Source organism: Genypterus blacodes, unplaced genomic scaffold, assembly GCF_046128005.1.
Source record: "Genypterus blacodes isolate CSIRO-AG114 ecotype Tasmania unplaced genomic scaffold, CSIRO-AGI_Gbla_v1 ptg000058l_1, whole genome shotgun sequence".
NCBI lineage: Eukaryota > Metazoa > Chordata > Actinopteri > Ophidiiformes > Ophidiidae > Genypterus > Genypterus blacodes.
In genome coordinates, this window is record NW_027466870.1 from 4,385,725 (window position 1) to 4,409,409 (window position 23,685).

General features: G+C 46.8%; 1 protein-coding gene across 2 annotated transcripts in view; it reads right to left on the bottom strand.

Moving 5' to 3' along the window:
- The window catches only part of cpamd8 (C3 and PZP like alpha-2-macroglobulin domain containing 8), a 34,220-nt gene that overhangs the window by 4,485 nt on the left and 6,050 nt on the right, over window positions 1-23,685 (bottom strand). For both annotated transcript variants that reach the window (XM_076153175.1, XM_076153174.1), the window contains exons 13-41: window positions 23,459-23,629; window positions 23,237-23,365; window positions 22,790-22,988; window positions 22,517-22,683; window positions 21,530-21,679; window positions 21,218-21,379; window positions 20,969-21,111; window positions 20,394-20,456; window positions 19,332-19,563; window positions 18,266-18,419; window positions 17,123-17,253; window positions 16,949-17,000; window positions 16,542-16,840; window positions 16,394-16,462; window positions 16,144-16,300; window positions 15,874-16,050; window positions 13,823-13,904; window positions 9,811-9,967; window positions 8,926-9,000; window positions 6,265-6,430; window positions 5,547-5,633; window positions 5,193-5,329; window positions 4,900-5,055; window positions 4,024-4,086; window positions 2,427-2,692; window positions 2,251-2,338; window positions 587-661; window positions 357-462; window positions 84-194 (exon numbers count right to left, since the gene is read on the bottom strand). In XM_076153175.1, coding sequence (XP_076009290.1) covers window positions 84-194; window positions 357-462; window positions 587-661; window positions 2,251-2,338; window positions 2,427-2,692; window positions 4,024-4,086; window positions 4,900-5,055; window positions 5,193-5,329; window positions 5,547-5,633; window positions 6,265-6,430; window positions 8,926-9,000; window positions 9,811-9,967; window positions 13,823-13,904; window positions 15,874-16,050; window positions 16,144-16,300; window positions 16,394-16,462; window positions 16,542-16,840; window positions 16,949-17,000; window positions 17,123-17,253; window positions 18,266-18,419; window positions 19,332-19,563; window positions 20,394-20,456; window positions 20,969-21,111; window positions 21,218-21,379; window positions 21,530-21,679; window positions 22,517-22,683; window positions 22,790-22,988; window positions 23,237-23,365; window positions 23,459-23,629 — 4,024 coding nt within the window. The remainder of the gene's footprint in view (window positions 1-83; window positions 195-356; window positions 463-586; window positions 662-2,250; window positions 2,339-2,426; window positions 2,693-4,023; window positions 4,087-4,899; window positions 5,056-5,192; window positions 5,330-5,546; window positions 5,634-6,264; window positions 6,431-8,925; window positions 9,001-9,810; window positions 9,968-13,822; window positions 13,905-15,873; window positions 16,051-16,143; window positions 16,301-16,393; window positions 16,463-16,541; window positions 16,841-16,948; window positions 17,001-17,122; window positions 17,254-18,265; window positions 18,420-19,331; window positions 19,564-20,393; window positions 20,457-20,968; window positions 21,112-21,217; window positions 21,380-21,529; window positions 21,680-22,516; window positions 22,684-22,789; window positions 22,989-23,236; window positions 23,366-23,458; window positions 23,630-23,685) is intronic.

Consider the following 23,685-nt stretch of genomic DNA (forward strand, 5'->3'; position numbering starts at 1 on the left):
CAACAGAGAAAAGATGTAAACAAAACCAAACACAACGGGGACAAACGTGAGTCAGGGCCCTGAATGCAGCACGTAAAGCTCACCTATCCACTGATTGGTGGAGCTCTCCACCTCGTTGCACGTGGGTCCGTCACACAGCTCTCGAGCCAGCGGACTGCTCTCGCTAACGTTGTAGAACCTGGTGGCTTCGAAGGCTAATAGGACACACACACACACACACACACACACAAAACTGGGTCACAAACTTTAAATGTTGTGTTTTTCAGGAAAGAGAGAGGCTCCATAAATTGTGTGTCGTTGGAGGTTTTTCCTGTTCTGTAACTCTTTAAAGTGAAGCGTTTTGACCGGAGGCACACCTGGTTCGTAGTAGTCGTATATCTTAACCGGAACAGGCGCTGTCTTGCCCACAATGTATTCCCTGATAGCTTGGAAGGCCACACACGTCATACACTGGCTGGGGATCTACGGAGGGCGACAATCACAGGGAAACAGATGTAGAGAAAAGAACAAACATCAACAGGCCACAGCTCAGAGACGAGCGACGCATCAATGGAGGCGAGGAGGAGGAACTGGTGGCTGCACTGACCTCATCAAAGTAGAACAACACCTTCCTCCCACTCATCTCGTATCTCTTCAGGCCCACTCTCTTGTCCATCAGCAGCTGTTAGAGAGGGAAAACACAACCAAGAACACCAGTTACACAAATATACAAACTGGACCGATGCAAATCCTCTTCCTCCCTTTCCAACGCCTCCAGAAATGCTGTAGTGTTTGCATGTGTGTGTGACTCCAACTATTATTAAAAACAAATAACAGTGTACAAATGAGTAATCAGCACTCTGATGGGCTGGACAGCTCCACCGTAGAGCCTAACCCAGGATTACAGCCCTGGATTAACAGTTAACAGGAGGACACACACACACACACATATGCAGGGGTGAACTCAAGCAGAACTGCAGATCAAATGCAATTGGGACATAGAGCTGAATCATCTCATCCTCTGTGTTACTGACATTTTGTGACGTTAATGCACAAATGCACATTTGGGTCAGCGGCTCCGTGTGTATCTGCATGTATGAATGAGTAATGAGGAAGCTGTTTACTGCTAATTTGAGTGTGTGTGTATGGAGCGCCAGCAGCGTTAATTCCCCCCAAAGGGGAAATTCTAATTCTGTCAAAAGGTGGCAGCCTTTGGACAGCACGGGTTTACGAGCTGCTCAGCCAGAGCTGGCGCCACCGAGACACACACGCACACACACACACTTTTTTTTTACATATTCAGTGAACTCTCCTGGCTCAGATGTGATACACACTGTTGGTTCTGGGTGGTTAAACACATATCATCATCATCATCATCATATCGGGCGATAAGAGGCTGTGGTAGCGTCCAGTCGCTCACCAGAGGGATCGTTCACTGCAGCATCCATTCAAGCAGCTAGACACCTCGGTAGAAGCCAAGCGTACCGCCGTAAATTGAGGAATGTAAGTGGCAGTCAGGCAGGCAGCAGTAAAACTCTGAGGGAGGCCAGCAGGGGTGTAAACTGAGCTTGTTAGCCACTGTGTCTCAGGCCAGCGTCAACTGACACACACTCAGGAGCCGGCAGTGTTTGTGTGTGTGTCTGTGTGTGTGTGTTTAACAGCTCCCCAGGTAGCCAGAGATGGAGGAATCCAGTAATGAGGGAAGCCCTTAAGCCCAGAGTCCTGCCCTCTGTCCCGTCTGTATCACTCCCCTTTCCCATCCTTTCTGTAAACTAGACGAGTTCAAGTGTGCGCCACACAGGAAACAATGGTGTGTGTGTGTGTGTGTGTGTGTGTAAACTTATAAGCCCCCAGAGACTTAGTGCCCCTGAGGCTTTGTACCCCAGGGGGTCAGACCTGGTTGGCTTTCCTCCTATCATACACAAAAGAAAAACCTTATATTACTACAGACCGTTACCTGCCCACCCTCAGTGTGTCTTTGTAAACACACAACACACACACAACACACACACAAGTCCTGAACCTGTATGAAGGATGTGAAGGCTTCAGTTTCAGAGGAAATGTTTTGCTGGTTGGGTTCCACCACTTGCATTAACAATGAAGACAATGTCAGGTAAACACTCGACTACTTCCTGTTCCAACAAATATTTACATCGCAACACCTCCCACTGCATCATGGGAATAATATCCATATCCACCAGTGTGTTGTGTAAAATGGTGTGTGTGTGTGTGTGTGTGTGTGTGTGTGTGTGTGTGTGAGAGAAGACGTACCCTCTCTAGACTTTCAATATCTGCTCGGAAACCAGACAGCATGGGAACTTCTATGACGGCCATGTTGGAGGAACCTGAGTGGAGCCACCTGGACAAAGAGCAAAGGTGGTGATGAAGATGATTTGTTAAGTGTGTGTGTGTGTGTGGCTCACTTCCCCTCATGGTGTGTGTCGTACCTGGCACAGACTTCTAAGGAGATGTGCAGGTCTATTTTGTCCTGGTGGGCTGCGGGGTCGTCATCGTCTATGGGTGCACGCCGCTTACGGTTCAGCTCAGACCGGTTGTCGGCGCGGCTCCGGGAGCGAGCGGACGGAAGTCGGGATGAAGAGGAAGAAGAGGAGGAGGTTTGCAAGTGTCGCTCCTGAAGGGGCTCTTTCAGGTCCACCTTAAGTTGGAAGGCCGGCTTAGAGACCGGGTCGGGTACGTTGTAAGACACGTCGATCTGCAGACAGAGCAGTGTGTGAGAACAATGACACACGGAGACACACAGACACACACAGGCTTCAGAAGTGACACTTTTGACATGACCAAATCAAAAAAGCCTGTTTTCACTCAGTGTGCAAAAAATAAAACTTAACATTTGGATAATTAAATAAAATACACCCAATTAAAAAGCCTTCTTTTGCATTAACACTGGCAGAAAACTGAAAATCTGACAATATTTAATCAAAGAATATTTATCTTTTTTGAAATCTATTTACACTGACAGCAGAATCAATGGTAACAAACATCCAGGACCTTTTGAGATCATGAGACTTCTTTGAAGAGGAAAGGGAAAAACACCATCCCATTAAAGTAAAAACCACAAATCTTATTCGCTGGACGGACACACACACACACACACACACACACACAAACACACAATCTACTATTTCAGCCTTGGGACAACTCAGTCCTTTGACTCTGTTTTTTAATTTCACAGAGTGTTATTGCCAGAAGTGCACACCTTCTGAATAAATCATCCAGACTGATGTGACACGCTGGCAGAGGGAGCTGAGGAGCGATCCCAGGGCACAGACATCACACATGTCTACAAACACAAATACAGGCAAGGCTCTTTGATTGCCCCGCTCTTGTATTTCATTAGAGCCCAGGTGCTGCTGGCCCCAGGGGCTGTCAGTGGGCTGTGTTGACGCACAGAGAGGTGTGGATGGAGGGGAGCGAGGGAGAGACCGGGAGAGGTGTGAAGAAAGAAATGTGTGTGCGTGTGTTTGAGAGGGAGAGGGAGCGAAACGTGCCAAGAACTAGTTAGAGGAAGTTTCAGTCATTGCACGTGTTTCCTTAACATTTCCCTGAGAACGGACTGAAACATTTTAGATTAGACAGATTAGGTTTAATTAATCTTGCTGAACTGAAAGTACAATTTGATTTAGAAGCTTGGAAATCATTTCTAACATCTATGAGACAAAGACAGGAGGACAGAATGTCAAAGAGCAAGAGGAGCGTGACGCCTTGTGCTTTCTCTGGAAGGAGTATGTGGCGTTTCTGTGTCCAGGTAGGAAGTAAACAGCGTTCTCTTCCAGGAGACTGCAGGAATCCGCACAGATAATCAACACATTCCTAAACAATTGGCTAAGCTTTAACAGATCACTACAATTCACAGGGAGGAATTTGAGCATTAGGGGCTTGATTGTGTAGGCAAGGCAACTAGCTCTCCTGTGGATTCTTATTGTGGATCAAATAAGACCGGCATTATAGCTCTGCTTGGGGAAATGTGTGAGGCCATAAACATGAGCGTGTGTGTGTGTGTGTGTGTGAGTGCTACAATCATACCTGCATTAGACAGCAGCCCTCTCCTTTGGCGCTGACAAAAAGGCCTGTGGGGATACTGGGGATCTGGAAGGAGAGAACAGAGGAGAAAAAGAGTGAGACAAAGAGAGTCAAGGGGGCAGGGAGAGGCGGATGAGTCATTTATCAAGTGGATGAATGCTGGAGGCTGTTGCACGGTGACTTGTGGTTCCCTGGCGACTCACCAGTAAGAGTTAATTGCCCTCAATTAAGCCGAGACCGCTAATCACAGCAGAGGAACGAGCTGTTACTGCACTCTCACCTGAACCACACTGATGTAGTGATGTAACCCCTTTAAAAGGCACGGCTGACCCGATGCCACGGCGCGCTAAGCAAGGCTATTCGTGCCCTCTTTGTGCCAAGGCTGCAACAAATGGGCAACCATGCCAATTAACAGTTATTTAATCAATGGAACAAGTTGCTTTTGGGGAAATCCAACAAATTAAGCTGGGTTTAGCTTGGCAGAACACAAAGGTCCTGGCTACGACACAGCCGGACCTGAGAACACAGAAGTGAGTGTTTGCTGAGGGGTTGCAGCTCTGCTTCACTGTCAGCAGCCACTATAATCCAGACAGAAACATTTATAAATGACGTTAAAGCGCTTGGATTTCTCTTGAAGTGAAGTGAACCGCCTGAAGTGCTGACAGCCATTCATTTTATAACATGTAATGTTTTCAGGGAAATTGCGCACCAACTATGTCACTGACAGGAAGTTCTGTCTTGGAGCATTTTTGGAGATATGGAGAGAAAATGCCATAATGAAGCGTCTCCTCTGCTCACAAAAACAGTAAAAGAGCAGGATCGCCACAGAAAACCATCTGAGGACTCGACAGTCACCGTTTCCATGGTGATTGTGATTACCTTGGCGCTCTGGAGGAGTTTCTTATTGTCCTTGTTGAGTTCAAAGGTCTCCTGGAAGTCGAGGTTAGTGGAGGCCAGTGAGATGGTGAGGTTGACCCCTCCCACGTAGGACAGGATGGCGTATTCGGACAGAGCCTGCAGCGCCACACACGTGTCCTGAGAACAATCAGTAGTGTATTAGCGACATCACGGGTTTACAAAAGCCGACTGTGCGACATTATAAAAGAATCAAACTGGGAATTAGAACGGGCGACTGAGTCTGTCCCAGAAGAGAGAGAGAGAAGCTGGAGAACCTGTGTGGAGGAGAAGCCACCCAAGGCGTTCCTCTGCTGGGACAGCCATTTTACCACAGGCAGGGCAGAAGCCACGTCACCCAGCAGCGTGTACGTCAGAAGGCCGTACGCCGTCATCTCCACCTCAGCTGACACCACTGGGAACGAACAGGAAGAGGACTACACAGATTTTTCAACACCACACATATCAATAATTACACTCCTGTATCAGGCAGTGAAACATATTTTCCTGACATGAATTCCAATCTATAGGATACTTCTTTCATATTGCTGTAGAGAGAGCATAGACCTGCTGTCTCCACCAAGTATCTCAGTGTGTTTCCAATATTTAGGTTGTATTGATCTGTTGTGTACCTGACTGAGAGAGACCGTCACTGAAGCCCATGAAAGTGTCCTCGTCTGTCATTGTGCTGCCGGTCAGACTCCAGTGGGTGAGTCCATCTACAGAGACGATGAGAGAGTGGGCTGAGCATCCTATATCACATGCTTGATTGTGTTCATATCATAGCCATCCTTATGTCTCAACAATGGGCCCACGTGCTGTGCATTGAATGAGAACAGTGATAAAACACAGGCCTCTTACTTCCCCTAAACTCTGGACAAATGTGCCAAAACCTGCAGAAAGTTTCAGTCGAGAGAAAGAGCAGGAAGTGTCGCTAGTAGCCCGGGAGGAAACCACGAGTGAGATAAGAAACGGAGGCGGAAAAGGGAAGAGTGGAGTGATTAAGATTAGAACAAAAACTGCTGCTGAGGGCCACAGTTGTTTCTGTCTCACGTCTTATGCAAACGCAAATAGCATTCATTCTTTCCCTTAAATGTTCCCTCAAGTTCCCTGCGTTGAGATGTTATTGCTGCTCCTATAGCATTCCAACCAGCTGATGATGCACGAACATCTGTACAGCCGGTATGTTCTACACGTTATGCTCCACCCCCCTGGTGGAGGTCAGCCCGGGCTTCAGGCTCCATCCATAATCTGGATCTGTGTACTGTGTGCTCGGGGCAGCAAGGAATGAGCTTGGACAGTGTGTTCCTCTCACAGTGTGGAGGTGTAATGAGTGAGGCGGTGCAGTACCTTGCGTGATGGCCATGTGATTGAGGCGGCGCAGGGCCAGCGGGGCATAAGGACTGCGCAGCAGAGCCAGGGCGTAGGCTGACAGGGCTGTGGTGTACGGGTCATCGGCAGAGTACGTGTTACTCTCCAGGAAATCCTTTGCTTTGGCCACAGCCACCTTCTCTTCCTGGATAAGGAAGCACATTAGAAATACAAACATGGATGGAATGCGTACAGGTGCAAACACATCTGGTCATAAACAGATTAAATAGTTTGGGAGACACGTGAGGCAGGGAAGTACGTTTTAAAAAAGGAATTTGTTGTGGGACTACGACTATAAAAACAAGGTAGACTCTTGTTAAGTTGATCCTCATACAGAAACATTTGATAAATATCAAGCCCTCATGACAGCAGGAGTCATGGGAACAGAAATGACATAACTGAATACTGGGTTTACCTTGATAAATGTGCATTTTGGATGTATTACTTTTTCCCTTGCCAAGTAATGCATCCCCTCTTATCTGAGGCCAGGTGAGCACATGAAATGTCCACAGTCAAGCCACAAGCAGCCCCACATGTATGCTGCTAACACCATGTCATTACTCCCTCTCCAGAGAAGCCGTTGAAAGGTTGGGCGCATAATTCGGTAGAACTGATTTCATGCCTACTGGGATTTGCATTTCCTCTTATCTGACGCCTGGTGAGTGTCAAGCTCAAATTGTGCTCTAGTAAGATCATTTGATTCTTTGTTCTGCAGGGAAAAGTTTTGAAAGGATGCATAATTTGGCAGAGCTTGAGTTGTATCTGCCAAAATCTGAATCTCTCTGGTCAGGCCAGATGAATGTCACATATATCAAATTCGCTTGTCAAACCAGCACCTCCTGCAATGGAGCTGCAGGGAGCGATAGCTTCTGTTAATCCCATGTGGAGCTCTGTGCAAAGTGTTTTCCACTTTTCGCTTGACGTCTTGGAACACTGAAGGGGAGTTCATTTCCAAGCAATCTTTGACCCGATCTAAGTATCTGGATCTTTAGCACATTTGTCTGTGACTTCTAATTTGTCTTTTTGCCTCACGTGGTCAAAGAATTGCAGTTGGCCAGTTATAAAGCTACAGTATGCAACTTATTGAAAACAGTTTTTGGAGAATTTAGTGAAAGCCTCATTACACCCTGATAGATGTCCATGAATGGAGTGCTCTGAGAAAAATATTGTGCCTCTCACTGATGAAATCTGTTTGGGAAAGTCATGGGAGCACCAAAAAAAAGAGGAAAGAGGAATCGCTGCCTCAACTGTCAATCATTGTCTCATATTGTAGTGGCAGGGCCGGGTGCAGCAGGTAGGAAGGAGGAGGAGGAGGAGGAGGAGGAGGGAGTCATTACGTCCTCCTTCCATATGCTGCTCTTTTACATGGCCTCACACACACAACCATACATACATGAATGCACACACACACCTACATGATCATGACTCAAGTTTAAAAGGTGCCCTGTCCAAACCCAACCTCTTCTTCTGCTCAGATGTGGTTGCTGCATAAACATTCATTTTGGCCATTAAAAAGTTACGGGTAGACTTTCATCTCCTGCAGACGTGACCTCCTCTCTCATCCCTGAGATGATAGGCCTCCAGAGCCACTCACTCATGATAATTGCAGCTGTCATCTTTTAATTAAGTGAAATTGGAAAGGGGGGGGAAGGAGTTTCTGCTTTGATGTGAAAGATAGTTTTTCACTTTTTATCAGTTACAGAAGGATGGATTCTCAGGAGAAACCCGTTGGGACAGAGAGCAGGGGAGAGGGAGAGGCAGATGGATGGAAAGGATGAATAAGAGCCAGGGAGAGGAAACGCACACTAAAGAGACAACTATGTGGATGAATGGACAGCAAAGTCAAAGACAAACAGAGATTTAGGGGCTTTCATATCTCAGGCTTGAACAATACATGCTGAGGATGACCTCAGAATCTGCTGCTGTGAGTCTTCCCTTTGTTCAGCTAATCGCTTAAGCATGCAACACCATGGTCGGCTACTATTGAACCAAGGTGTGAATGTCACAGTGAAGCCTATAGAAGAAATTATTGGCTAATAACTCTTTTCAAATCGAGTACACTTCACTCTTGCCATGATCTACAGTCCATTTCTTCTATTTCCAGTATGGCCTGGCTGCTGAGTGAAGAGAGCAGAGGGAGAAATCACAACAGAACCAGAGAAAAATGTTGAGACAAGGAAAAGGTGAACGTAGACAGGGAGGAATGCGGCAAAGGTGTTTCTTTCACAGGACTTCATTGTCTCTGCATGTCAGCCTCATAAATCTTTTTATGTAGTCCAAAAAGTGATTAGATATGAGATTAGCAACACAAGGGCATAACAAATATGAGTGGGCCGACTGCCAACACATCCATCTTCACAACTATCAGGAATGTGGCGATCTCGTCTACACACGACTCACACTTGGATTGGGGCTGATAACGTGGCCTACAGACGTAAATGATTCAAGTGGGACAGGTAGCAAAATATGCGGTAATGATTGAAACATTAGCTCATTGGATCCTGCGTAGGCAACGGATTTGGCAAAGCGGTGTGTTAACATACCAGCAGGACCACAAAAACACTGTTTGGCCTGGATAAGGCAATGGGACGAGGAGACACCCACTGCAGCAATATATTGAGTTAGACTTTGACTCCTCACCTCTGTGGTTATCCCCGTCTCAAGGAGAGCGGCCACCACATAAGCTGTGAGTGAGATCTTCCCATGGATTCCTCCCTGCGGACAAACAGAGACATTAGCCTTCACTTCAGCCCACACAGCAGAGCTTTAAACTGTGATGTCAGAGGGAAAAACTCATCAAATTGGGATGTGAAGACGAAGGACAGTCTGAGGCAGCCTCTTTAGTTTTCAATTTTACCATTATGTTACTGGTACAGTTATATGGCTTTCTGTAATGAGCAATTCTAATAAGTCAATTGTGGCATTCTACTGTGAATTATTATCCTATTAATGACTGCTGAACAGGCTTATCACCCGGGCAACTAGAGTGTTTGCTGCCCTTATACAGTTAAGCTATACAGTTAGCTAAGTGTTGCTAGCAGCTGGCCAGCATTCCTAGCTAGTTACAAACTAGCACTGACAAGAACACATCAGGTTTTCAAACTGAAATGGAACTATGACACAATTCACAATTAAAAGAAATGTTCAATTTAACTTTACTTTAACTCTAAACAGGCCACAACTATTGAGCTAACTAGTAGCTTTAACTTTGCTGCCATTGTTTACATCACAGCGCAATTGCTAGGCTAGTAGCACACAGAGAACACAAAACAGAAGGAAATAATAGTGATATGTCCCTAATAGTAATTTAGTAAGAGATAGTGTTGTGTAGTGTCCGCCATTTTGGATTCTACCTATATTTTTATCACCGCCACCCTGCATCAGTCCAATCGCCACTTCATTACAAGATATGTGTTCCCTGGCTTTGTTAAAGCATTATGGCTCTGACGTGCTTGTCCCTGCAGTGTAAACACATAAACATGAAGTCATCCATCTAGCCATGCCCCTGCTCAGACACAAGCCTACCTGCAGGTCTTTGTTGAGGATGCGCCCCATGGCAGGAAATGAGCCATCGTCTCTCTGATGCTTGATGAGCCAGGACTTGGCTGCACGAAGCTCTTCGGGGTCGATGAAGATGAAACCCCGAGACTGGGCAAAGGACTTTAGTACAAACGCTGTCAACCTATAGATGTAGGCAAGATGGAGGAAGGGTGGAGGTGAGATGAAGGACGGTAAAGGGTAAGATAGCAGAGAGAGGGAGGGGAGAGATATCAAAGATCCTTTCAAAACAGGTGCTGACAAATCCCCAAAAATACTTAACTATCAAACTTCACAAGAGTTTGAAGGCAGAGTCAGAAGTTTCCCAACCAGTCACACTCTTTCAATCTGTCAACGGAGGGGGCTGATGGAGGAGAGTGTGGATGGAGGGATGTTTTTGTCAAGGAAAGAGGGAGAAAAGACTGGTATGTATAGGCTGATCTGATGAAACGGGGGGGGAAAAAGGCTGGAAGTGTGGAGCGGAGCAGATGGGTGCGGCAGGGTTTGATCACAGTTACACAATGTGGCAGCTGAACTCTTGAAGAATGTGAAATTTCACACAGTCCAATCAAGTATGTTTCTGCATGTGAGGTGGAGATTCCCTGAAAGCATTCCGCAACTTATACAAACACCGATCCCAGGGACGGATCTGACTGGTATGGGTGTGCGACTGAGAGTTTACGAGCTGTGATTATAGAGGGCCATGTTGGAGAAGAAACAGGAGAACCGCAGAGAAAGGCCAAGGTCAGCCCTGAGGGACATGGCTGAGCTAATAAACACACACTCATCCATAAACAAAAGACCTCCCAGTAGTGGTCAAAAGCTGCAGTCTTTGGCCGAAAGCACCTCGGTGACAGTGAGACATTCCATAGAACCCCCAACCGCAACTGACACAGGGCAACGCAAGCTGCTTACCATAAAAAAGAAAGAAAAACACGATGGAAATGAAGAAATAAACAAACAAAGGTCATGGTCTTGTTTCAACACAACACATAAGTGAGAGGACAACCCAAGAAAGAGTACCGAGGGATATAACCAGGGGGAAAAAAAGACGCCTCGCTCTCATAAAGCAAAACATTAAATCTTCCCTGGCTGGAAACTGGATGTTATTCCTACCCAGAGACTGAACTAAGGATGAAGCCGCAAGCCTGCTGGAATTTTTATAATGTTAAGTAATATCGTGTCACAGGCTTTAAATGTCGGGCCCTAGGGAAAGGTACTGGAAAGTGTAAATATGATTTAGTTTGGGCAAGGAAGCACGAGAGACTTTCACTTCCACCTCTCGTCCCTGGCCTAGGGTCACGCACTCCTTTGCCTCTCGCAAATCTCCCCACTCCCTTTTTCTGTCTCCCCTTTTCCAGTTTCTAAATCCCCTCTTTGAGCTAACCATGTCCGTATTTATACTTCAAACGGCAGACGTGAAAGATTTACGACAATGAGCGTGCTTCAGATTAAAGCCGACATTGACAAGCTTGAAAGGGGAATGTTATGAGCTGGAGAAAGTGTCCCCCCCTCCCCGTTTCTGTCTCAGCTTTTTGCCTTCCGTTCTTCCGAGATGTTATTTGTGAGTTTTGGAAATCACCCAGAGGTTCAGTCATTCAATCATTTCACCTCTAACTGGATCGCTACGCCGGATTACTAACAAATGATTAGAATGAAATCTAGACACTAATCAAATGTCAAACTTTTGAAGAATTATATTTTTAATGAAGCACTGTCTCACTATTTTGAGCATAGAAGCCCTGATTATCATGATTAATCTGACCGTTCTTCTTTCACATATACAACTACTTGCTGACTTCCTATATAGACGCCATGGCCAAAAGACTGAAATATCAGCTTGTCAGGAAATAGAAGAGTTAATATGTCTACAGATAAGCTATTTCAATCTCTGGTATTCAACCCCCCTCCATTCCTACTAAAGCTGTAAGATCAGTCTTTGGTAGACAGAAATACCATGCCAGCCCCAACATGTAGAGCCAAGGACCGAAACTGTCAGTGGAATTAAAGAAAACAGCAGGATGTTTTCAATTTTAGAGGACAAACTATTTTTTTGATTACATGCTATGCGTGGACATTTCTTTGGAGGAGAATGTGTTGTTTTTGTCTGGGCTTGTTGAAAGAGTCGAGCCCTTGGTCAAGTGCTTCTGTGGAGGTTTGGTATCTCGAGTTGATTGGAAAAGAAAGTGTCGAGATTTGAGTGGGTTTAATGGAAGGGCTGAGGAATACAATGAGTAGCGGGGGCGCTCCATTACAGCAGCACCTGGCCCTCACTGTATTCTGACATGGCTGAGGATCTTCAATACTCTCAGATCATTCTAAAACAGCCAGCCAACAACCCACTCTCTGCAAACTACTCACTGCTCCCCGCAATTAACCACTCACGGTTGCTCTTAATACTGATACAAGATAAAATCAAAAGGGTAATTTACACCCAGAGATTCGACTTAAGGTTGAGGACGAAACTAATATTAGGTTTACATTTGAGAAATTAAGCACATAAGAGTATTTTAGAACTACTTTGGAAGGGCAGAAAATGCTTATTTAGCTGTATTAGGTCCATAAACTGTACATTTACTTACATTCATTCACTTTCTTGTCCGTTACCATTATTTATGGTGACTTAGAGCAGTAGGCTACTGTGCATTCCACGGGACTTGAGCCGCTTGAGCTGAACTGGAGCAGTATATTGACAATGTGCTCCAGAGTGCAGTTATTAGGAAAAGTTGCTCCGTGCTCCCGTAAAACTTTGGTCCCCTTGCATCCTCTAACACACTCTGCTAGGGGATGATGTAGTCAATGAACAGTCTCCACAAGTATGTGTAAGGGTGTGTGTGTGTGCTTTTAACCATCAAAGAGGTTCAAAGCAGCGAGGAGCCCCTGTTGGACCTTCTCAGCGTTTCTCTTTTCCAGCATTACAGTCAGTTGGTGTGTTGGTGAACTTTGTACCAACTCTGTGCAGTGTTAATGGTCTTGGCAGCACTTGATGGGCGGCAGTACACACCAAAACACTAATGCCAGCCTGTGCCATTACGCTCATTCTTTTCATTGCTGCTGTCGGTTTCCGCTCAGATATGTTTTTACAAGCTGGAATACATTAACACTGCATTAAGGACGCTTTTAAGCTAGCAATAAATGCACCGACTCTACTCGTGAACTCTCAAATGTTGGGTTTGTTTTGGATGTAAACACATTGCAGATGGATTTATAAAGTGTCTGATGCAGGTTTACTAAGGGTTCACCATCTGTGTTGTGCCTACAAGCTACACTTGTTGCCCTGGGCTTCAAAACTGCTACATCCTTATATCCTCACACAGTCATCCGGGGAAGAGTTCATGGTTTCCACGGGATAGTTTATTGTTACCAATTACACCCAGGCACTGAGTCCAACCATGACCCACTTGTGTTCTCTAGGCCACGTTAAAAAAAAGGTACAGAGCTGTTGGGTGAGGTGGCTCCAGACTCCTTATAACACCGTCTCCAATGGCAGCATTAAGAGCGGGTCTGTGGGGCCAAAGCAGCATGGGGCCCACGCATAGGAACCTTTTTTAACTGCAAATCAATCTTTCGGAGCCGTGTCTGCCTCTGGGATCCAATTATGTAGTTTGTTTATGATTCTCTGTCGTTAATGTAACCTGCTGTTTCACAGTGTCAGCTCGAGTAAATATCGTAATACCCACCTCCGCCAATAAATCAACCAGAGGTATGTACAATGTGCATGGGCCCCGCAACGCAATCACTGGAGCTCCTCATTGAGAGCACTGACTTCAGTTGTATAAATATTATGAGATGGTTCTGTCTGCCCACCGGCCTCCGGGGAGTGTAAACATGAAATAAACACTCACCAACGATTTAAACACGCCAACGCAAATGGATCATTGGAGCGCAGTGTAGTGACACGCTGATAAGAACTCAAGCTAGAAACCAACTTTCCAGTTAAAGCTGAGGAATTGTACACACACAAACGTGAGGCTAGGTCATCTCTGCAGAGTAGACTCACCACATACTGCCAGAGGAATCCCTTTCTCCAAACGCACTGTAGGATCCATCCTGACGCTTGTAGGTCAGTTGCCTCTGATAGCCTGAAACAGAAAAAGCATAGGGTGTTCAAGTTAAGTGAAAATACAAGTCATTCAAGTTCCTTATCTTATTAGAGTTTAATTGTCCAAACCATGTTTTATGTCAACCACTGCAGTGTCGACCACTTCATTAATTGTCGGTGATAACTTAATTCCCTTAAGAGCCTTAAATGTGTTGTGTGATTCAACCAACAGCAAGAATTGAATAGCAGATAAAAGTAATAAGACATTAAATAAGATTTAATGATGTTTAATTTGCTGGAAGATGGTTAAAGTGGTTCCTCTTTCCTCAAGAAATTCTTCCGAGGATCAGAGCAGAAAAACAAAAGGACCTGAGGTTGAACTCTGGTGATGTAAGAGGGATGGAAGCACTTCTGTTACACATGTTGGATGTTTTCCCAACCTTACAATGTGCTTTACCTTTGATTTGGCATTTAAGTGCTGCACAGGGAGCACGTGGTTCAAAGGCGGGAGGAGGGGCAGGAGCACAATGTGAGGAGGGAGAGATGTGGTCAGGGCTATGAAGTCAAATCAATGGCCTGACCGCAGTTAAATAAAGGTAAAACATATTAATATAAACACCGGCTCTACTCTCTCCAAAAACACGACAAATACAACACTATATTCAACAACTGGAACTGCTTACAGGTTCTGTTGAGCCACTTTGTTGCCATCTGGTACTTTCTTAGTTCAACTTCCTCAGACACAACTCCAGCCTCCTGCGTCTACCTCCTCATGAATCGGTGCTGGAATGTGCCTTTGGTGAATTCTCTTTTTGTGCATTGGGCTCAGCCTCAACGTCATCTAGCAGTGTCAAGATGGTGAGAATAACTCTTGAACTTTCCGCCTGGAGCTTGTGAGCGGCTCTGTTCCGTCCATCTGTGCAAGGTCTGTTCCTGTGGTATGGCACTGTTTACTCCCTCCATCACTGACTGTGGGTTCTGGGTTTTTGTAGAATCGGTGGGTCACAAGGGCACGAGTGTTTTCTTTAGCATACTGTGTGTGCATGTGTACAAGCACAACGACCGGGCTAGATTTAATGATATGGCCAAGATAAGTCTGAATATTAACCACAATGATTCAGAGGAAAGAAGGGAAGGGTTGTGAATGTGAGGTTTCCCTTGACAAGAGATCGTTGAGGAGACAAACGGATGCAGAATATAATTGAACCGTAGAGAAAATCCACAAACGATATGATATCCAAGGTAAGCTTTAAAAATAGCTTCCAGAAATTGTCAACAGTGGACCACTCGCCAAGAATTAGAAAACATTCCTTGTGCTCAGCGTGACGCCACTTAACACACAGTGGGGCTGCATGGGATCTGACAGTCCTGGCACACTCCGAGCCTTTAATTGAGGCTCTCATTTCCTCTGCTTAAACAGCTGCTGGCAAGAGAGAGGCAGGTTTGTAGACACCATGAGAATGAGACGCATCGTGTCGTCAGATATTATTAACCTCTCCAAAAAAACTTTGCATCAGAGAGAGAGAGAGAGAGATCTGTTTCCATTTATCAATTAAAAGGTTATGGAACTACTGAGAGTTCAATTTGAATGTGTCCTAATGTTTGCCGTTACGACCAAAATTACAAGCAATTAACAGCAAGAACAACGTGTGCGAAAGTACAACCAGTATATCTGATACATATCCAGTTATGTACAAAATCCTAGAAAAAGAGACAACAAATAGTGACTAAGAACGACTAATGACTGAAGACAATAGCCAATGGCCTGTTGACTGGCTGCCACACACCAACATTCTGTGCCAACATGAGGGCAAAGAAGGTATCTAGAAACACACACAAGACAAACTAGTCCAACAGTTGCATACCCCTGTGAACCTTATATGTCTTAAGTGGGTGAAATCGTACCCAAACACCCATTGACAACATTCCTAGACACACAGCAGAAATATGGCCGATTGTCTTGCCCATGCAGGACAGGTTAAGATAATGTATGGCTGCGGGTTCTTTACCTTGCAGCAGATAGTCGGTGGCCTCATTCTCCACCTCAGGGCTCAGCTGTCGGGTCTTCTGCAGGTACTTGAGGACAAAGACGTTGGGGGCAAAATGGATCATGTTCTGCTCTCCGCAACCAAAGGGCAGCCGCAGCAGCTTGTCCAGGTTATTCAGGGTCGGACCCATGACATCACCTGATTCACACACAACATTAGCTCAACTCCAATAAATGCATCCACCATATATGTGGGGTTCTAATCTGTAGATAGAGACATAATCAAACATACCGATCATAAATGCTGTGGCTCTCTCAGACCCTGGCACCATGTTGTGTGGGACCCCCAGAGTAAAGGCCTCATTGTGGTTCTCATCTGAATCCTCCTTCCTCCAAATCTTAAACTCCCCAACTGAGCCCCAGCCTGTTGAAAAGCCTATATGACGCACCTAACATGGACAAACAAAGGATTCAACCACAAATATGAAAGGAGCCCTGAAGTGAAAAAGGACTTTAGGACAAATGTGATCAAATGGTCAAACCTGTCCAGGGAGCTGTCCTGCCCACTGGAGGATCGTCGATTCATTGGACGGTTGCAGACCATGTCCCACCTACAGAGAACGGAGACAGATTAGATTAATGGAAGTATATCTGGCTATATTCTGAGCTTCTTCTCTCTCATCTCCTTACCTGTACCACTCCTCCCTTCCAGCTGATCCAGAAGCTCCTAAACTCATCCCAGGAGAGGATGCCCGGCGTGGAGGCGCTGACCATGGGCTCGGCCATCTTGCCTACGGAGATCCAGGAGCGAGTGTTCTGCCTGCCCCCGAGCACGATTTCCAGCATTTCTGCGTTGTCGTGAGGGCTGGCAGAGAGCGCAAAGTGGGCGTCGTTATGGGTCTTCACCGCCACCTGGAACTGGGCCATCCTGGCCGGCTTCTTCACATACTGATATTCATATTTGTTGGGTGTAGAAATATGGATCCTCTCTGAAAACAGATGCAACGTAAATGTCACCAGGGCGAAAAATACAGCAGGGGAATGACCACTACAATGTGAATAATACAAGGATATCACAGACAAAACACTGCACTGACCATTGGGACAGAAGAAGACACTGTAGGTGTATTCTCTTGGCAGGCCTTCAGGCTGAGAGGAGAGTGATGGGAAGAGACAGGAGAGGAGGAAGAGATAAGAGGATAGGAGCGTCAATCCAATGAATGATCTATCCTTTCATATCAAGTGACATTGATCAGCATCAGCTCTCTTACCTCCACCAGAACAGTCCTGCGGACGTAGTCCAGACCGATTGGAGTCCGTCTTTCCTCGTGGTCGTTGCCAGCTTTGACCGTCTGGAGTCCATCTGAGCAGCAGCTGGGTTCACTGTAGGCGATGGCTCGAGCTGTTGGGCATCAGAGAACATAGTAAACCTTCCTGCTCTCACGGGACAAAAGCGCCACGTTTTGATCGTCCTCACTGGGCGCGGCTGGCGCTTAAAGAATTGCACAGCTCTCAACTGCCACTTCTGTTTCAGGTTTGCGTCAATAAAGGAAGTGTTGCTTGAATTAGGTTCCACACCTCACTGAAGCAAGGGCAAGAGAACAGAGAATCTGGCATTCCAAATTGGGAAAAGAGGGCCACATTCAAACACATGGTTAGATTATTTTGACCAATCAGTAATAAGTGTCATCCTACTGTTGCACCATCAGGCTTTATAGTGTAATGGAATAAATTGTTTCTGGCCACATGTTGTCATGAGATATCAGGAAAACATCATGGCGTGTCTATGGAAACACTGACCCCTGAGTGAGGCCATTCCCTGGAGGTCCTGAGGACGTCTCTTCCAACATATTTCACACAGAGCAAAAATGTCTATAAGGGGACTCCACGTTCTATTTCGAAGGACACATTCGACATGTGGCCCTGTGCCAGTGGCATCTCTTTGTATGTGTGTAGTGAGAGGGAAAGACAAGGGGCCAGAGGACGAGGAGAGGGGCCATGGGGGGGCCAGAGGACGAGGAGAGAGGCCATGGGGGGCCCATTGACCGCCAGTGACCTGCAAACTCATCAACATGCCACTGAGTGCCACAGCACGGCTTTGGTTGCTCCCCCACTGATGTCCTGCTTTGTTTTCACATGTGCTCTGGAGGGGGGAGTGTTTGTAACTCGGGGTGGCTGACCAGATCACACACAGCTCTGCTCCTTGGCCAGGACAGCTCTGCTCAGTGAAAGGCCTTTGAGCAAAGCATCACACTGAGACGATAGACTGTTATTGTCACACCACTTATGAACTCCAATACTGAGATATCTGTCATCCAAAGCAGTACCATCTGGATGTTTACATGAGCACTACAACCCTGAACCATCAGTTTGTGGGAGAAGAGACTTATTCCTTTGTGGGGGCTTCTGGGTACCTGTGATGTTTGCTGACCCCAGTTCAGTGAACGAGAGCACGATGGACGTGGGCGCAGCCTCTCCGGGAGCCACACACTTCTTCCTGGTTAGGTGGTGCTTTCCTGGGTGGCCCACAAATTTGATCCCCTTTGTAACCGAGACTTTGACATGAACCTGTAAGAGGAGAAGCAGCAGAGAGACGCAGATGAGAAGAGAAGAGGGGAGAACAGAGGAGGCACAGCTGAGGCACTTCATTCTCCTCTGACAGACTCCACACTGACATCATCCGGCCTGGCACGCCCCTCCCTCCCTCTCATAGCGTGTTCTCCTCAAAACCTCCGAAAGCGAGGGAGAATTTTTTAAATCATATTGTGAATTTTCCATGCCGACTGACTCATGCTTCTCCAGCTCCCAGAAGGATTAAGTTCCACTCATCGTCCAATTTTCACAGAGGGGCTCGGTAATGCGGCCGGATCTTTTAACTGTTCTTTATCCACATGCCACAAGTCGTAAATAACCAAGCAGAAAATATAGGAATCACATGTTGCCGGGGTGGACATCAAAGCGAAGGCTATGCTGGTTTGCATAATCACCTAACATGACATTAGGGCCGAGCACGCACAGCCCATTTAACAGCCTCATCTGTGAACATCATGATGTCATCAGCGTGGAGCCCAGGATGGACCCATTTAAGGCCAAGATGGAGCTTAGAGGTCTCTTCAAAGCGAGTGCTAAAACATACTTCTAGACTAATCTCAGGTCTTCAGCCTTATAAACCCACACGAAGGCTGACCACCAGTTCCCATCACAGTTCCCATCCCCCGGGGCCTGATGACTACCCTCAGCTTTCTCTCAGCAACGTGCCTGGTCTCGCCCATCATGTTGTTTTGACTTAAAAACCTATTCTGGCATGTAACACACAAAGACAAAAAGATGAATTGAAAGAATCGGAGCCGGTGGTTTGCATGTTTTACTTTGGACTTGACACCTGCTTGAGCCTGGAGATCTATCGAATTGTTTTGGGGGCTTTAAGTTAGTTAGCAATTTCCACATTTCCTCTTCCTCTGTCCTCATCCGTCACCTTACCTCAGAGCAGGTGGACATGTAGTTGTAGACGGTGAGAGGAACTTTGGTCTGCTCCCCTCTGATCAAGCTGTAAGGCAACGTGAAGTCCACAAAGAAAGGTTTGAAGGTACGAAGCTCGGCGCTCTTCGCCAAACCCAGACCCTTCTCTTCCGACAAGCCGATGGCCTCTGTGACCCAGGTGGTGATGGAGTCCGGAACGTCCAAGCGGAGCTCAGCCTCGCCGGTGTCAGCACTAACCAGGGAAGTCATCAATTGGACAGTGGAGTAAGAAGATGACTCAGCAGAGGCAATGAAACAGGTGGGGCATTGATGAAACAGGAGATTTAGCTTCATGTTGGAAACACCTGTGTCAATACCAACACCTGCACCAATATAACTTTCACAAACACAGGATAGCGGATACGTGTCGGGGACAGTCAGGTGCTGACCCAATCGGTTTCACTGAGCTCATTACTGGCAACGCATATTTACTGTTAGTCTTGGCGAGGCGTCACAGGGCCATAATAGGCGTTGTGAAAAACTGCATGTACACCCTTTCCTCCTGATCAAAGTGGACTAAAATCCACTTTAATATAGACTTTAAAAGGAAATCAGAGCTTTGGGCTCGGACAGGAAATTACGCAGAACTGAAGTCCCGTCCAAAGGAATCAGGCGTATGGAAATCTATGGGCAGTTCATTTATATTGGCCTTAAATGAATGGAAGGAGCTGTTGAGAAAGTGACCAGCTGTTCCAAGATCCCCCCCCCCCCCCGCCCTGTTTAAAGGAGCACATTCACACCCAGAGGAGGGAAACGCCAGAGTGATGGAATATCTGTCTTTTCATTTTTACAGGTTTTACTGGTACTCTAAGAACCTCCTTCCTCTTTTCACTCCCTCCTCTCCCTCTACTCTACCCTTTCCTACACCTCTTCCTTTCACCCCTCCATCCCTCCTCCCCTCTCCTCACCTGTTACTGTATCCCTCGTTAAGTATCTACAGTCTGGCACACGTACGACACTTGGCCGCAGGAATTTCCCATGCACATAAACACACAGATTGAGTATTTGTAAAGATTTAAATACCTGACGTTGAGGCAGTGCCACACCCAGGTCTCTGGGAAGAACGTCCGCCTGCGCTTCTCCGCTCTGCGACCGCAACACAAGCTGACATCAATAAAAAAAGGCCTCGGCTGCGGCTTTGTTCACAATGTTTAAAAAGCCATAATTGGAAAATGGATTATTCTGAAATGTGCACCGACATCCTCTAAGTCACATCATGTGTTTAAAGTTCATCACCAGAATGAGAGGTATTTGTGGCGTTAAGGAATGTGGACAACCCAACAAAACTATTTGATTTTGTGTTTATTTTGTGTTGTTTTTCTTCCGCTTTGCCTTCCTCAGTTTGGAGACCTGGTTTAACCCAAACAAATATCAAAGTTCACAGCATGCCGTTACCATTTTTGAATTACATAATTAAATCAGTAAAATAAACTTCATCTATAAAAGAGTCTTAATCTTAATCTATAAGAAATCTGTGGCTACATTTTCATGATTTGTTTTTCAGTTTAACATTGTTCTCCCTCCCAAACTACATAAAATAAAAGAGTTGAATAAACCTCTGTGGCTAAGTTGTGCGTCACATATTGTGCGTCTTGTACCTGGGCGCAGGGCGAGCGTGCATGGCGGCGACTAAAGTGGCGCTGTGCGGCTGGAAGGCGGGCACGGCCTCGTCTGTGTACATCCCTCCGCTCTGCCTGTGGTTTAGGCTCACCACGTCCGTCATCACCACAAGCCCTGTTTCCTGCGTTAAGAGCACAGAGGAAAAAAACACATTTCTTTGATTTGTTTTTGTCTTCTTGCGTTGTTGCTTTGGGCCCTAGTAACTCTGTGTAAGTGTGTGTTCTCACGGTGAAAGCGAAGCGAGCGTCCTTGGTGATGTCCCAGTGCCACGGGAACACAGACGACCGCCTCCGTCTCTTGGACGACAGCCCGGGCCACCAGAAGTGTCCGTCATCTTTTGGAATTCCGAAAGCATCCGAAACGTCAAAGTCTGCCAGCTCCTTAAACACCTGATGGGAAGGAAACACAACTTCACACATGCGTCACCTTCTATCCAAACATTTGCCGTTCACATGAAGTGTTTGGAGACAGATTGACTCTCCGCCGGGTCACGTCCCACAGCTGAAAATACACCGGTGTAGATTTTCTCGCCCACCGACCTTGTCTGGGCTGAGCTGGAAGTCCGGTTTCAGGAGGTAAAGGCTCTTATCCACAGTGGCCACACACACACAGGAGCCTCTCTCTCCCCGGACGTGCAGAGTGACGGGGTCTCCTGGCATCGACTCGTTAGCAGACAGAGAAATGGACACCTGCAAACCAACGCAGGAAAGGACAAGATTCAATCAGCAAGTTGAAACATTCCTCAACGTGTGTGTGTGTGTGTGTGTGTGTGTGTGTGTGTGTCTGTGTGTGTCTGTGTGTGTGTGTGTGTCAGGGTTGGGATGGGACGCCGTCGCTTCTATAGAGATGAGTAATGAGATTTGGTGGGAAGACACAGGGAAGTGGAGTGGAAAAGTACAGGCTTTGAACTGAGGGACTTGGAGAGAGGGAGGGATGGTGAGAGTCATCCATAAACTGTCACACATCTGAACTATTTTTCAGCAGCGTGCCGACACAAATTAGCCCCGTTAATCGGTTCCGCTGTGCCCTCTTTCACCACGCCGTAACCTGTCATCTCCCTCCGTCACGACCCCCCTCATCTCCCCCCCACGGCCCCCACAGCCCTTGTCTGATCATGCCTTCACAACCACCACGGACAAAGACACACACACATATATGAACACACACACACACACACACACACACACACACACACACTCTCGCAGAGTGTTGTAATGGCATACCAGGGAGCTGTAAATACTTCAGGGAGTTAACTCCACCTAATGCAGGCAGGAACTGGGGAGCTCTCACAGGCCAACACAGCTGTTTGTTTATAGACATTACACTGTGTACAGAGCTGCTGCATGGATACAGAAATGTATACAAAGAGCTCACCCTCTTTCTGTCCTTTTCAAGCATGACATCACACAGTTATTTTTAAGGTGGTAACAGAATATTGTCTCGGATTGCAGCAACCAAATCAAAGTGGGGAAGGTCTGTATCAACGCCGTTTCAACATGTATGTGCTGTGTGTTGCTACTTCTAACCTGGTTCTCAAAGTCGGGCTGGACGGGGATTTGCAGGCTGTCTGTGACGCCCTCGCCGTTCTCCCTCACGTAGTAGACCAGCAGGCGGCTGAGGGGAGCCATGCTGTGGCTGACGGGGAAGCGTAGGTAGGACACGCAGTTCTCCACCTCAGCCGGAGGAGACGAACCTGCAGATGAGGCGACGGCGACGCAGAGCAGTTAGGGCGACATATCCCGCATAAAGATGGGAAAAGATTGTGTTTGAGCTTGTAAAAGACTTAAATGGAGGCGTACCGGAGGCAGAAGGAGGCGGCTGTGTGGTGTGGATGTTCTTATCAAAGATGACCGCCGCCCTCTTTGCTCTGTGCGAGGCCGTCAGGTTGGACGCCTGCTGGCCCGAGATGACGATGTTCCCCCTGGACGCCACCTCATAGTGCATGGTGAAGTTACAGGGACACGTGGATTTGAGAGCCACCTCTGCCTCCTGGCCAACCTACAACCACAGATGGAAACATCCCATCATCAAATTCTGGATGATCCCTCATAATTAGGATGTATTGGAAAATGTCTGACATTTGAACTCGACATCAAAACCCCCCCCAGCTTCTCTCGAGCGCTCGGTGGCCAACATGTTTTGTTTGTACTTGGTCCCACTGGCTCCAGAGTGTAAGTGTGTGTAGCTGTATGAACACAAGCTGCAGACTCTTACTGGAAATCTACACCCAAAAAGCATGTATTTACCTTGAGTGGGGAGCTGGGGCTCTGGATCTGGATGTGACACCTGCTGGGAGAGTACCAGCTGCTGATGGACAGATAACTGGGCAGGTACTGGTCTCCCACAGTCTTGCCTTCAATGGATGTCACCTTGGTCTATGCCAAGCAAAGCAAACACACTCCAAACATTCAGAAGAGATTGAAAACATGAACCTGTGTCCCATCCTGCTTACCAGTAAAGGCACTGACCTCTAGCCAGACGTACTGGGCAGCAGTCGGGATGGACGGGATCTCAAATGTGGCCTGGCCGTCTTTGGAGATGAGCTCGCTGGTGTAGACGTTGTCTTTAGGGGTCAGCTCCGCCTTAACGCGCACTCGCACCCCGTCAGCTGGACTCCCGTCGGGATAAGTCACTTCAATCTGAAGGCGGAGCGTCACCAACGAGTTTATCAATAATGCTAAAAGCAGTGGATAAA